This window comes from Fundulus heteroclitus, chromosome 12 (genome assembly GCF_011125445.2).
Source record: "Fundulus heteroclitus isolate FHET01 chromosome 12, MU-UCD_Fhet_4.1, whole genome shotgun sequence".
In the NCBI taxonomy this organism is placed as follows: Eukaryota; Metazoa; Chordata; class Actinopteri; order Cyprinodontiformes; family Fundulidae; genus Fundulus; species Fundulus heteroclitus.
The window spans coordinates 32,537,788-32,552,154 of NC_046372.1; the positions used below are offsets into that span (position 1 = coordinate 32,537,788).

At 37.5% G+C, this 14,367-nt stretch overlaps 2 protein-coding genes across 2 annotated transcripts; one reads left to right on the top strand and one right to left on the bottom strand.

The window, feature by feature from the left end:
• The first annotated feature begins 1,789 nt into the window (after nt 1-1,789).
• Nucleotides 1,790-2,858, top strand: LOC105926820 (beta-microseminoprotein). The gene is made up of 4 exons (XM_021316912.2): nt 1,790-1,901; nt 2,100-2,181; nt 2,286-2,400; nt 2,499-2,858. The coding sequence occupies exons 1-4, from the start codon at nt 1,899-1,901 to the stop codon at nt 2,626-2,628; spliced, it is 330 nt and encodes a 109-aa protein (XP_021172587.2). The 5' UTR covers nt 1,790-1,898; the 3' UTR covers nt 2,629-2,858.
• A 4,903-nt stretch (nt 2,859-7,761) lies between these two features.
• Nucleotides 7,762-14,103, bottom strand: LOC105926819 (gastrula zinc finger protein XlCGF57.1). The gene is made up of 3 exons (XM_036144469.1): nt 13,701-14,103; nt 13,043-13,206; nt 7,762-10,192 (listed from the first exon to the last, which is right to left on the bottom strand). The coding sequence occupies exons 1-3, from the start codon at nt 13,703-13,705 to the stop codon at nt 8,364-8,366; spliced, it is 1,998 nt and encodes a 665-aa protein (XP_036000362.1). The 5' UTR covers nt 13,706-14,103; the 3' UTR covers nt 7,762-8,363.
• Nucleotides 14,104-14,367: the final 264 nt, after the last annotated feature.

The window sequence follows — 14,367 nt, forward strand, 5'->3', positions numbered from 1 at the left end:
ACTAATAATAACAAAAAGCAATGGGTTATCTCGTTTTTTTATTATTCAGGCACACAAGTAGCTAAAAGAAAATAAGCTCACGCCGATAAGAAAGTTGCCAGAGAGTCAGTCATTGACCCAAGATAAATATGGAGGATGGAGGGCCTATTCAGCTGGTGAGGTTTAAAATACACATACAGCTGGATGTCATCTACATTGATGTAATAAGAAATATCAGAAAAAATAAATTATATGACACCAGTTAATGGAAGGATGTAAAATTAAAATAATGAGCCCAGAACTGACTCTTGTGGGACCCCACAGGTGAGATGAGCTGAGCCAGGGGAGCCTTTGTCCTGATGCAGAATGTTCTATTAGACAAATAAAAGGAAAACGGATCCAAAGCAGATCAGGCTGCCAGAAAAGGCAGCCAGAGCCTTAAGTTTACTCAACAAGGCTGTATGATCAGCAATATCAAAAGCAGATTGAGATTCAGGATGACCAACATGGAACATTTCCCTCCATCCACAGCCATTAGGAGATCATTATAAACTTTTACTAAAGCAATCTAAGTGAAGTGTTGCTTTAGAAAACCAAACTGAAAAGGGTCAGAAATCTGCAGCCTACAAAACCCGAATCTGAGTTGGGTTTCAACAACCTTTTTCTAATAAGTTACTGACAAAAGGCAGCTTAGAGCAAACATCAAATTGATCAAACATCAAGATTAGGTTTCACCCCTCCTGAACCCACAAGGGATAGACGTGTTAGAAAATGGATGGATGGATAGAAGACAGGAGTGACCTGTGTCATTTTAAAATAGGATTAGATATGACCTTGTCTCTGAGTGTTGTTAATTATTGACAATACTGATAGACAAATGCAGGTTAGGGACTGAACAAAAGAAGAGGGTGGCAACATGTCGAATGAGGAAGCAAAGTGTTTTATCTTTCCAGTTAAAGTGATAAGCTCATTTAATGTAATTGGAACAAAATAACTTAAACATTTAAAACACCGGGGCTTATCTTCATAGGTAGAAGAGCTTGGGGAAATATTAGATTTCAGATTCATCACCACCTTTGTGAAAAAGGGACAAATCTAGGCAGGGGCTGCAACTCCTATGCTTCACTGACGACCTACTCCTGTGTTGGGTGTATGGCTATATTATTGCTGCTATGCGGTGGTGCCTGGTCTCTGCCTGCCTGAGGATGCTGACAAACACTGACAAACACACAAATAATCCGAATAGGTAAAATGTCATGCAAACACAGGTTAATAATTACAGCAGTGTTGCCCATCGATTCTGATACCAGATGCAGTCTTGAGTTAACGAAGGCAATCACATAATTAGGATAGCATCTTGAGATACTATATTCTCTCTGTAGAACAAAGGGGCCCTGGCACATGTAGGTTAACACATTATCCATGTGGAATGATGAACAATGCCCAGACAGGACACATTAAAAAAGATAATAATGCATTGATGTTTATGTTTGTAATGTAACAAAATACAAGTTAAGTGGTTTAAATAATTATTCACGTCTAATTCAAGCAATCAGCTTCAGCCTTTCCTCTAATGTATTGCTTAGCTTTTAACAGACACATTGTATCCCTTAAGAATTTGGATTGGTGGTGCTCTGCTGCAGACAAGCTCCACCTATGTAGTAGTGGGAGGGGGGTGGGCCCAAAAACAAGCTCAAACCGTTAAGAAAATGACAGCTGTGTTTTGCAGGCTTTATCTTTTAACTATTTTCCAAGGGCTTTGACCCCTTCCCGTAATAAAGTAACGCCCCCATGTCCCCTAATGTTTGATTCCAAAGTTCTCTACAACACAGTATTTAAAAGAAACTGCGCTCAAAGGACATTTCAACATATTTGTCTTTGCCTGGCCAGTTTCAAAACTGACAAAACAAAGAGCCACAATGGTAAGTTTTATTTAAAAAGTAGCACAGAACATTTTTTGTTCTGGTTTATCAAACTCTTAATGTGTCTATTTGTTACTCCATGTTTTATGAATTGCCTGCTGGAACTCCATGTGTGCTGGATATATGAAAGTAATTATATTTTTTAATCAATTAAAATGTTTATTAAAGTGTACTTTTTATTCTTACTTTTCTCTAAAGAAATATTTGGCGCTGGCTTTGCTGCTCTGTGTCTTGACGTCATTGTCAAACAGCCAATGCTATGTCAAACAAAGGACACCTGGTAAAAAAAACATTCACCGACAGAATATTTATTATGTTTGTGCTGACAATTTTTCTTACTTTAAATATCTAAACCCACCTCATGGTTGTGTTTTTCCTGTTCTGACACAGAAACTCAAACCCATTGTCAGGATGATGTGGATTTGACTTGGCATCCTAAAGGGACCAAATGGAGGAACAGCGCATGTCAGGATTGTACTTGTGATAGTTGCTGCGCTGGGTATGTACAAAAAAAAAACAACAACAAAAAAATTTGTGAAGGTGATTCTCTATGTACTTGTATTTAACTTATTTCTTCTGGTTACTCTGTGATTACAGGTATGCAACTCCAACAAAATTCCCTAAAGACTGTGTGTCTGTGTTTGATCAGGAGGCATGTCAGTATGTTGTCCACAAGAAAGATGACCCATCTGTGCTGTGTCCCATCTTTGGTGCAGTAGGAAAATAATGCAATTATTGATCAGGATGATTTTAAGGCCCTAACAGGGTCAAGTTTTTACGAAATATACATCAGTTAATAACAGTATTTACCACAATGAACATCCTTTACCCTGATTATGTAAAGGACTTTAGCATGCTTATAGAAAAAAGAAAAAGAAACAAAGATGTACAAATTTGAGCTCAATAGGGTGTACTCCTTATGTGTTTGCACAAATAAAAAGTGTTTGAACATCTGAAGTATTGCTTTTGATTGAAATATCTTTGCAACACTCTTTATGTGAAAATGTCCTTAAAGGTGCATAGCCACATTATTTTACTTTTTTTTTTTTTTTACGTCAGTAGCTCACTCTGGTTGCATACAACGTTTTTATAAAAGATTATCACGTCCTGTTGGCGTATTAGTTGTTATTTGGTGTTTTATGCTTTGTTTTTGCTCAAATTGTTAGTAAATAAAGCCTTTTGGGTTTATTTACGATTTTAATGGAAGTACGTATTGCGCATGCTCAGCGGGGATTAAAACAAGGAAGCGGCTAAACGGTCTGATCTCTGCCCAGTTTCAACTTAATAGAGGCTCAAGGGTCACTACTGTCACCTCTGTTGTTTGCTCTAGCTATAGAACCATTAACAATTGCTGTCTGACAAACCCCCGATATCAAAGAAACGGTGATAGGAACAACACAGCACAAAATTCTGTTGTATGCGGATGACATCCTCTTGACATTAACAGACCCACAAAACTCAATTCCTGCATTAATCAATTGTGTGAAGGAGTTTGGGCAGATTTCTGGATACAAAGTTAATTTTACAAAATCTGAACTCATGCCTCTCGGTTTCTCAAATAAGTATGAACCTGCCTTTTCGCTGGGCATCATATGGTTTCACATATCTTAGGATTAAAATAACACCTATAACTAGTCACATTTATAATGAGAATATTTACCCCATGACAAAACACATTAAAGACAAGATGTTGAGCTGGAAAAAGATTCCTATAACCTTTCTTGACAGAGTCAATCTTATCAAGATTACAATTCTCCCGAAAATCATTTACCCTCTATCTCTGCTCTTCATATCTTTGAAAATAAACAACATTAGAGATATAAATAAAGCTATCTCTGACTTTATATGGGCTGGCAGGAAGCCTAAAATTAAATTAGATATTTTACAATTACCAAAACAACAAGGAGGATGGGGCCTTTCCAACATCACAAATTACATAACCTCTTTGCAAGCCAGAATTATCTCAAACTTCCAGATGACTTTAACTCATTACAAACGACTCTTTTAGATAGTCTTAAACAAGGTTATTTTGTCTACAAATTTTACTCCAAATTACAAGATCTATGGTAACTATGGTAGACCCAATAGAGAACAACTTTAGACAATGAAATGTGGGAGGAAATCTTACTCTTACCAGCGAAAATATCCATATGTAACAGATTCAGAGAAATGCAATATAATATCTGACAGAATGTCTGTATATTTCCATACTTTCCATACTTGAAGCCCCTGTTGTAAATACACAACAGGGGCTTCTCCAAACTGCCCAAAATGTTAGACTTTTTTGGGGACAAGATTTCACTGCATCTGGGAATGTGAAAAGATTCAACAGTTTTGACAAACTGTGTGTGATGAGGTCAGCATGATAACTAAGCAGCAATTAGAGCCGAATCCAATAATATGCTTACTGGGATATATCCCTAAATCATTAAGATCACATAAGAACATTGTACAATTTTTACTTATGTTGGGCCAAAAAGCTGTCATTTCTAGATGGGTAGGAGATAAAACCTGCTTCAATACATCTGTGGAAGTCTGAGGAAGATATCAGATTATATTTCCCTTGAAAGAGTAAGATTTCGTATTAACGGTAAGAATGACCTCTTTAAAACAAAGTTTGGTAAAGTGTTGAGACACCTGAGAACATAGAAAGTGACTGCCTGGAGTGCCAGACCTAACAAGGACTGTTGAGATCAGTGCTGCTGATGTATTATGGATTTGCTATATATTTCTAATATTCTGTATGAACATTGCTGGACTGTTATAACTTTGAAAATGTTCAATAAACAGAATGTTAAAAAACAACAACAAAAAAACAACAAGGAAGCGGCTAACTGCTATGAGAATCTCCCAGTGAAACGATGAAGTATGAACATTGGTGTTCACTGAAGCGGACGCAAAACCTGCCGAGGCTCAAATGTGACCGCAAGGTTTTTTGACATGAGTAATTGTTCTGATATGAGGCTCTTAAAGTTTTCGTAGATCGGTTCATTTAATAAATAACGGTTGGTCTTCAATCACGCTGAGCTGCCATTTTATTGTGAGCAATTGCAGAGGGTCAGGCTCGGTCCGGCATTATTTACAAGTGATTTATAAATTAAGCAAATTGGGATTATGATAGTTCTGTAATACTGCCACTAGATGTCACCAACTCTGTTTATATTTGTTAATCGCGCGCAAGAGCATATTAGCTTTCGGCTCACAAAACACTATCAACATCGAGGCTTGTTGTATATAACTTTATTTTAGCATGATCAAACGGTTTTTGGTCTTTTTTATGGTTGTATTGTGTGGCTATATACCTTTAAGCCATCAAGATATCTGCACATTTTTTATTTGAAGCCTTAAGCCTAAAGATGGACGCCTGTCAGGATAAAAACATGGAAATTGATGAACTGATTGATTTACTGAGAGACCAGCTGATCATTTTTATTTGTGTTCTGCAAAGTCTGAATTTGATACATGTCTTATTCACGAGGATAAATATCTTTGATAAATGTTTCTTTTCAGCAATTCACAGATAACTTTTTTAGAGCTGCAATAAAAGCTTCATTACAAAGCTGTTTTTCTATTTTTTCCAAGTTGTGTAACCAAGGCCTCTTGTTCCGATTTTTCCTCTATGCCAAAGCTTTTTGCAATTTCTGATAAACGTCTTAGAGCATATCAAAGGGCTGATAGGTGTAGCATCTACTTTGATGTTTTCTTTATTTGCTTAGAATGTCAGGTATGACCAGAGTTCATTATTCTACATCCTTGTAGAGTCTCTGGTACCTTTGGGTGAAATGTTTGTTTTCTTTCGTTTTATATTGCCTTGAACCAGAGATATCAAAAATATTCATATTAATTACTCAAGTAGAAGTATAGATACTAGGATTTAGAATACCTTTGTAAAAGTTGAAGTATCAACTCAAGCTTTTTACTCAAATAAAAGTATAAAAGTATCAGTTTCAACACTACTTAAAAGTATAAAAGTAAAAGTAATGTAAAAAAACAACATGTCATGAATGTACAGTATATCAGTGTTCCTTTCATCACATTGGTGGAGAGCATACTATAATGCAGATGTGTCCTAGCTGACACATCTTCCCCTAATCAGTCTGTCCAATCTAAGTATGTCAGACTCTGTGCCTCCAGAGTGTGTTGTCTATCTGTAATTTCCATGGTAATAGACTTTGCAATCCATTCTTTGTAATCTTACAATCCCTAACAGTTACATTGTAGTTGTTTCATTTCAAATCCAATGTGGTGGCATGCAGAGCCCAAATCACGAAGATTGTCACTGTCCAAATATTTTTTGTCCTGTATCTCTGGCCGTTCACAGCGGTACCAGTGTTTTCTAAATGCGACTCCACTGCCCGAACGCCCAACATTACCACTTTTTTTTTTTTTCATTAGCAGCAGAAGGCTTTTAAATTGCTATTTTTAGCGGATTTAATCAAACCTTAAACTGGTTCATTTGCTGTCAAGATTTGCTAAATTAGCATATTCCCATGACAACAGCTGCAGTACTGTTTCCGCACATGGACCATCAAATGAAGGGATACGGATTAACTAATAATACAAAAGAAGAATGGCTGGCTGAGTGTTTTTAGTTGTAAATACATTTAATAAAGCACAATTCAGAGTCAACAGAGCACTTTATTGTGTATTTGAGGTAGCGTTTAATGAGCGTAAGATATTTAAGACCTATTTTTAAAAAAATAAGACGAACACAATACTTGTATGAATTTAAGACTTTTTAATGCCTTAAACTTAGATTTTCAAATTCAAGACTTTAAAACTCCACGGAAACCCTACTGGAGCACAGCACTCTGCACCATATCAGTGCTTTTTGTATAATTCTTCATCCAGTCAGATTCATTGATTGTACCTGCCAACATACTGATACAAACTAATGAGTCAGATGATAATAACAAAGCAGGACAGAACGGCACAATGACCAAACATTCATTTTATTTCCGAAATCATTTCACAAGGGTTTTGCTAAAGGAAACAAAGTGCAGTGTTGTATAAAGTACTGAAATCTCAGAGTCAACTAAAAGTATAGGTACCTCTCCAAAATATGACTTTGGTAAAAGTCCAAGTTACTGACTGAAATGTTACTTGAGTTAAAGTCTTAAAGTATCTGAAATGTCTTGTACTTAAGTATGAAAATTACTGTGAAAATAGATGTAGTCAAGTAATGTAATGAAAAGTATAAGTAAAAAGTAAAACAAAGCAAATGCAGTTTGAATGACATTTTTTTTAGATTTTGGTAAACTTTGAAGGTCAAATTCACTTAAAATAATATAAACAACCAAGTGCAGGAGAAATTTAGACCAAGTTTAGACAGAAAATACAACCTTTTTGTAAGCTTTCAGTTTTTCTTCTTCAAGTAAGGTCAGTGCTATACACTTTAAAAATTGTACACAACCAAGTGCAGGCAAAGGGGGTGTATACTAAGAACATGGTTAAATGATAAACCAAGCTTAGTTAACCTACAGGAAGTGGTAAACCTGCTAATAGATACAGCTGCAGTCAGGCCAGCTGACAGCTTTGCTAGGGCCTGGGACAACACAGTCTTTTTGGGCCCCCCCTCTACACCTGCCGCCACCACCACACACATACACCAAGTCAACTTAACTGTATACTTCATGCCCTGGAAATCTCTGTATTTTATATTGGATATTTTCAACCCATCTATTGAATTTAGTGCACTAGTTGATATTTTCTTCATAAGAGAACAGCAAGCACTGCAGCCAAAATATGGCCTTTTTTGACCGGCTGTATATTAGCCAGTCCTTAACAAATGTTTTCCCTTCATTGCAGGAGGTAGAATATGTTAGATACTTTGGGTATTCTCTGCCCTCTGAATCTGCTGGCGGTTCATTTGCCATCTCTGAGAAAGGCTTCCTTTTTGCCATTAAACGCACAACATTCACTCAATCAGAATCAGTCATGTTTGTTGACCATACGCGGGATCATTGAAATTAATGCTGTGATCCATCTCTGAGTGACTATGCTCAGACTATCCGATCGGGCAGCAAGCCCCTCCACCTGCACTGTCTCTGTTATCAGTAGGGATGGTTCTCTCCGTCTCCTCCTCAAACTTGCTTCTTTCCAGGATGGGCATCATTCCTCTGCATTTCCGTTCCTAGACCTATTCTTGACTCATCCTCAGTTTTAAAAAAATATTTACTCATAAAATCCCCCAAGCCTTTGGTGTCATCTTCTCTTTTTCTCTTTTCTTTTCTGTGCACCTGTGATTCTTAGTTTGCAGCGGAACGAACTTTCAAAGTTGCAGCCAGTTGGTGTCCTAATGGTCAAACCATTTTATGTTGGGGTGGGGGGAGTTCTAATGGCCCCTTATTTAAATAAAACATATTACATATACCTAATGCAGGAATATATATCTATATTTAGTTACTCTAATATTAAATATTTTTCACACAAATATTTTCTGAAAAATTACCCCTGCCTAAACTACGTATGTATATTACTAACTTTTTCAATAGGTCCTTTGTGAATTCTCATGTGACGTACCAAAGTATCTTTTTTTGTAAAACTTTTTCCACATGTCACACATGTGAAAGGCTTCTCACCTGTGTGAGTTCTCATGTGATATTTTAAATGACTTCTAGTACTGAAATTCTTTCCACAGTTAACACATGGGAAAGGCTTCTCACCTGAGTGAGCGCTCATGTGACGTGCCAAATTATTATTTTTTGTAAAACTTTTTCCACAGGTCAAACATGTGAAAGGCTTCTCACCTGAGTGAATTCTCATGTGATAAGTTAAACTACTTCTATCAATGTAACTCTTTCCACAGGTCACACATACGAAAGGTTTCTCACCTGTGTGAGTTCTTATGTGACGTGCCAAATTATCCTTTTTCGTAAAACTCTTTCCACAGGTCAGACATGTGAAAGGATTCTCACCTGTGTGATTTCTCATGTGAATTTTTAAATTGCTTTTTAGACTAAAACTTTTTCCACAATTCACACACGTGAAAGGCTTCTCACCTGTGTGAGTTCTCATGTGATAATTTAAAGGACTTCTATTACTGAAACTCTTTCCACAGTTCACACATGTAAAAGGCTTCTCACCTGTGTGAGCTCTTATGTGTATTTGTAAACGACTTTTTTGAATAAAACTTTTTCCACAGGTCAAACATGTGAAAGGCTTCTCTCCTGTGTGATATCGCATGTGTGTTTTTAAAGCACTTTTTTGACCAAAACTTTTCCCGCAGTTCACACATGTGAAAGGCTTCTCACCTGTGTGTGCTCTCATGTGAATTTTTAAATTGCACTTCAGACTAAAACATTTTCCACAGTTCACACATGTGAAAGGCTTCTCACCTGTGTGAACTCTCATGTGTATTTCTAAACGACTTTTTTGAATAAACGTTTTTCCACAATTCACACATGTGAAAGGCTTCTCACCTGTGTGAGTTCTCATGTGAATTTTTAAAGTACACATTAGACTGAAACATTTCCCACAGTTCACACATGTGAAAGGCTTCTCACCTGTGTGAGCTCTCATGTGATAAGTTAAACTATTGCTATGACTGAAACTCTTTCCACAGGTTGTACATCTGAAAGGCTTCTCTCCTGTGTGGGCTCGCATGTGTGTTTTTAAAACACTTTTTTGACCAAAACATTTTCCACAGTTCACACAGGTGAAAGGTTTCTCACCTGTGTGAACCATCATGTGATGCGTTAACCCACTTCTACCACTGTAACTCTTTCCACAGGTTGTACATGTCAAAGGCTTTTTCGCCTTGTGTGTTCTCATGTGTGTACTCAGGTGACTTTTTTGAGAAAAGTTTTTATAACCAATTTGACAAGAATATATATTTTGGTTGGGGTGACTTTGCTTGTTGGTTTTTTGCTTTGAAATTTCAGCATTGCCTTTTGGCTGTTTGTGTTTCTCACATCTGTCATTCTCCTTCTGCTCTTTTATCTTTTTTCTTGGGTCATCATTATTGTTTCCTTCCTGATCCCGGTTCTCAACTTCAGCGGAGGCCTGAGAGATGAGTTGGTTCCTGTATTGTTCCGTTTCATTGTGGAGTCTTTGCACATTAGAATGAATGATTAAAATGTCGGTCTCCTGTTTCAGCACAAGTTGCTTTTCAACCTGACTGATGGAGAGTTCCCTCTCTTCCTCTTTAAACGTTTGATGTTCTTGTTCCTCTTTCTCCAGTTTTACCTGCAGAGGTTCTGGTTCCTCTTTATATAAAGAGGAGATTCCCTCCTGGTTGCTGAGCTCAGTGTGAACCTCCTCCTCATTACAGACACAATATTTTTGGGGATCTGGAAAACAAAAAAAGCTTGTGAGTAAAAAAAAAAATACACCGTTCACTTTTATTCCTTAATGAAGATAAAACGTGTGGAAGGAAGAAGCTGGAATCAAAGTCACAACTTTCAGTTTGCAAGATGACTATTCTTCCCATATGCAAAAAAAGCATTTCTGAAATTCTTCATCGCCTTTCCAAATTGTTAGTTTTTGAGAAAAATACAAGGTTCTACACCATCCACATGATCCAAGGTTGTTTAATAGCAACCTAAGTTACCCACATGTGCTTGTATGTATTGCTGAGAAAGCAGGAGCATGCTCCTTATCAGGTGAAGGATTGTGTCCTCGGGTATCTCCTTCCAGATCCTGACCAGGGTGTCACTGAGCCCCCGAACGTTAACCTCATATGACTGATCAGCTGTTTCTCCTTCCTGAGTCTTCTGAGATATTCCTATAACGCTCGAAAACAGGTCTCGAAGCAACAATAGGTATGTGTGGACTGACAAAGAGACACGTTTCTAAGGCTACATAGCCTATACTTGCGTACTGATACAAACCGTAATCTGAGTTTGAAAGGATTTGAAATACCATGAAAAGTTAAAAAGTACTTTATTTTTGAAAAACCAACACCACCTGCTTCTTCCTGTGTGGCTGCCAAGCTGCTAGGCAACTGCTATGCTGTGCTGCTCTCTTTTCAGACCCCTCTAGCGATTTTTTTTTCAAAAAGAGACTAGGCTGTAGCTACCATTTAGGAAACCGTGGTCTGGACCTCAGTATTTTTCTGCTGTGTATATAATAAAGAAATAAAACAATGCTTTCGAACATCGTGGTTCTCCGGGTAGCTCCACCAGGTTACTGTAGGAGAAGTTGCAATCCAAAAAAAAGTTAAAAAAATAAAACAACTGGACTTCTATTTTGAAGCTGAAGACGTTTCGCTTCCCATCCAGGAAGCTTTCTCAGTTCAAAATGTCTGGAGTAGTGTGGAGTTCCATGCTTTATACACCTGCTGGCAAGGCAGCCTGGAGGTATGAATTGGGGTAAAACTCGGCAGTAATCAAACCGATTGCAAGTTTTTCATAGTAGAAACCTGAGCCCTACTCCTCTGTTCAAAGTTAGTTTTTCTCGCTTTACGTAAATGGCTTGCTTCATCCCTCTCTCAAACCATCTGTCCTCTTTGTCCAAAATGTGAACATTTTGGTCCTCAAAACAGTGTCCTTTATCCTTGAGGTGCAGGTGGGCGTCCACCTGCAGGGTGCAGGTGACCATAACATTTCTCATGTGAGCCAGGCAAACGATGAGCCTAAGGACTCTCCATTGTGAGGGGCGATCAGTTCCAGGTGAATTTACATGCGAATCTAAACTCTAACAAGGCCTCGCCAGTAGGTCTATAAAGCTTGGAACTCCACACTACTCCAGACATTTTGAATGGAGATAGCGTCCAAAAAAATATTCTGACGCATCATTTTGAAATTAAAGCCGAGTACCTCTCCATTTTTATTATTCAAATATAAGTGACAGATTAATTTATGTGGTTTTAATCTGACACAAAAACATTAAACATTAAATTTCTCTTGTTTCAACCACTGCTGTGTGCCAATCGAGCAATGCTGTGTCGAGTCAAACAGATCTAACTGGTGTTGAAGCAGAAAACGGAACCAACCTGGGTATAATAAAGTTGCATTGAGTGCTGTGGGCCGTTTTCCATGTTAGATTATTAATCTGAGCTTGAAATAGGAAAAACAAATACTTTGAGTTTGGTGTTAGATGTTTATTTATATAAACACACCCATATTCAGAAAAAAAACATATTTTTTTGTCCTACAAATATTTTGTTATACAGCACTTTTTGATGTAAACCATAGGCAGAGACAAATATTTCCTTTATATCCTCTGTCCAGAATTTGCAGAGCCACATCATGAGACAGGCTCCCCATTTTGTCAGTTGTGAGCAAATCAACAGAGTTCTGGTGTTTAAAAAGAACTAAGACGAACACCACGGCATCATAGGGATTGGCATGTGAAGCTACTGCTAACACATGTCTCCAAGGGTGTGTGGCATCTCTATATGAAGTCTACAAGGAGCTTGGTATGTATAAAAATATATATATTTTTTATAGAACAGTGAAATTCTTCTAATGACCAGCAAAGTAAAACTTTGTTGGCAATCAGATATATATATATATATATATATATATATATATATATATATATATATATATATATATATATATATATATATATATATATATATATAAATTGTTGTTTATTTCTTTTGCTGTATATTCAAACTGATGGTTTCGATTTGAAAAATTAAACATTTGAAAACAAATTAGCACATCTAACTAAAACAACATATCCTGGCCTTGTGAAGAAGATAAAAATGATGAATGTATGGAAGAAGGAACGGTTCAAAGAACACAATTCCTTTACCTGATAAATTCAAAGAAGTACTTGTGAAAACTTTAAATGACACATATTTTAAACGAAGTTCATTAAGCATAGATTGGTGGATGCAAATAACTACTATTTATTTAAGAAACCATAAAACACGGAGCATGTTTAATCATTATCATCTGTATAATTTATGACAATCTCCTCGCCACATCCATCAACACAGACTTGAATAATATTTGAATCAATATGCTGTAGTTTGTTTTTTTGGGGGGGAGAGATTTGATTAGTTGTATAGTTATGACTTAGTTTTTATTTTTACTGAATTGTTCACTGTTATAATTCAGATATTTCATAATGAAGCACGAAGAACAAACGTTAAAGAAACAGCTCTTTCTATCGGACCCCGAGTTCAGCATCGAGCCAAACAGCGTTACTTCTATCAGTGAAAGCTTAGCACCGCTGCTGTTTCATACCTATTCGCTGTAAGATTATCGGGGGGATCCGGCTGAGCTCCAGCAGCCTGAGCTGATCATCCATCTCTTCCTCTGGCTTCACGGCCACTTCTTTGAACTCCATGAAGGTTTCTTCAGCAGGAGTTTCCTGCTCGTTGCTAATCTCTTTCTGGGGCGGAACTGAAGTAGCCTCGTGAGACCATCCTGATCTCGCGAGGTTTCAAGGTTTCACTCGCAGATCAGTCTGGATACTCTCCGTTAAAGAAAATTTGGAGCCGTTCACCAAACGAACGTCCAATCAGCGTTGGCTTTGAGGCGGGTTGAGGTGTGACGCAACGGGAAGCGCGACAGTTCAGTCTAAACAACATGGCGGTTTCAGCCGATAAAACTAGCGTTAGCGTGGCTATCGAGCAAGTTTATCGGAATTACAGAGTATTTATTTGCTGAGCTAACGAGCCTTTACCTGCAGCAGCAAGAGTAGCTTGGCTTGTGGTTGTGTTTTCGTCGTCGCTCGTAACAGAGCGACGACGAATCTGATTGGTTCATTTGGCCCGTCTATCACCAACATAGGCCAATCAGCTAACCAGCATTTTCGCCCCTTCCCAAATTTACTTCAACGGAAGGTTTCCAGATGGATATGCGGAGCAAATCTATCTGGCGGAGTCAGGTAAGAACTGAAGACATCTTCACTGCAAACAGTCATACATTTCCCTAAAACACCAGAACCCCTTATCGAATTACAACATGCATCTTTACACAGTGTGTTAACTATCTTATAAGACTATCCCACGACCCACTAAGCGATGCTGATCAAATTAACTTCAGCACGAAGTCAAGAAAGATGTAAACACTTGGTACGAGTCATCTTCTTCTTCAGCTTCTCTTTCTTCTTCTTGAGTTTAACGGCGGTGGGCAAACTAACTAACTTGTTGTTCATCACCGCCACCTACTGGTGAAGAGTGAAGATCATAACGGCAACATTATTCACATATGCTTTAAACAAATAAAGAAATAAGAACTATATTTTTCTGATTATTATTGCCGTTAATAGATATTGGAATAAACACTGATAACAATAATTTCTTGAAATCTTTTAAAAGATGTCTACTAAATCAAATTAACTTTCATCTGTTGAAATCAAGAATCTTTATAGTCACCATGTGTTACCATCAGTGGCGATTTCGGTATGGAAATTCTGGTGGGGCTATACAATATTCACACGAGAAAATGTGACAATGTCATCGAATCAAACACATATTATGCTGAACCTTACTCGCAATATAAACACAACTTGCAGCACACATGTGCTAAATCACAATATCTGGGAAAGGCTTCCCTCTTCATTC

What these genes read in the sequence shown, in the direction of transcription:
- LOC105926820 (XM_021316912.2), top strand. An exon ending in TGTCAAACAAAGGACACCTG is followed by an intron (nt 2,182 to 2,285) that starts GTAAAAAAAACA and finishes TTTCCTGTTCTG; the next exon opens with ACACAGAAACTCAAACCCAT. An exon ending in TGTGATAGTTGCTGCGCTGG is followed by an intron (nt 2,401 to 2,498) that starts GTATGTACAAAA and finishes CTGTGATTACAG; the next exon opens with GTATGCAACTCCAACAAAAT.
- LOC105926819 (XM_036144469.1), bottom strand. An exon ending in GATAATCTTACAGCGAATAG is followed by an intron (nt 10,193 to 13,042) that starts GTATGAAACAGC and finishes TTTGTTTTCCAG; the next exon opens with ATCCCCAAAAATATTGTGTC.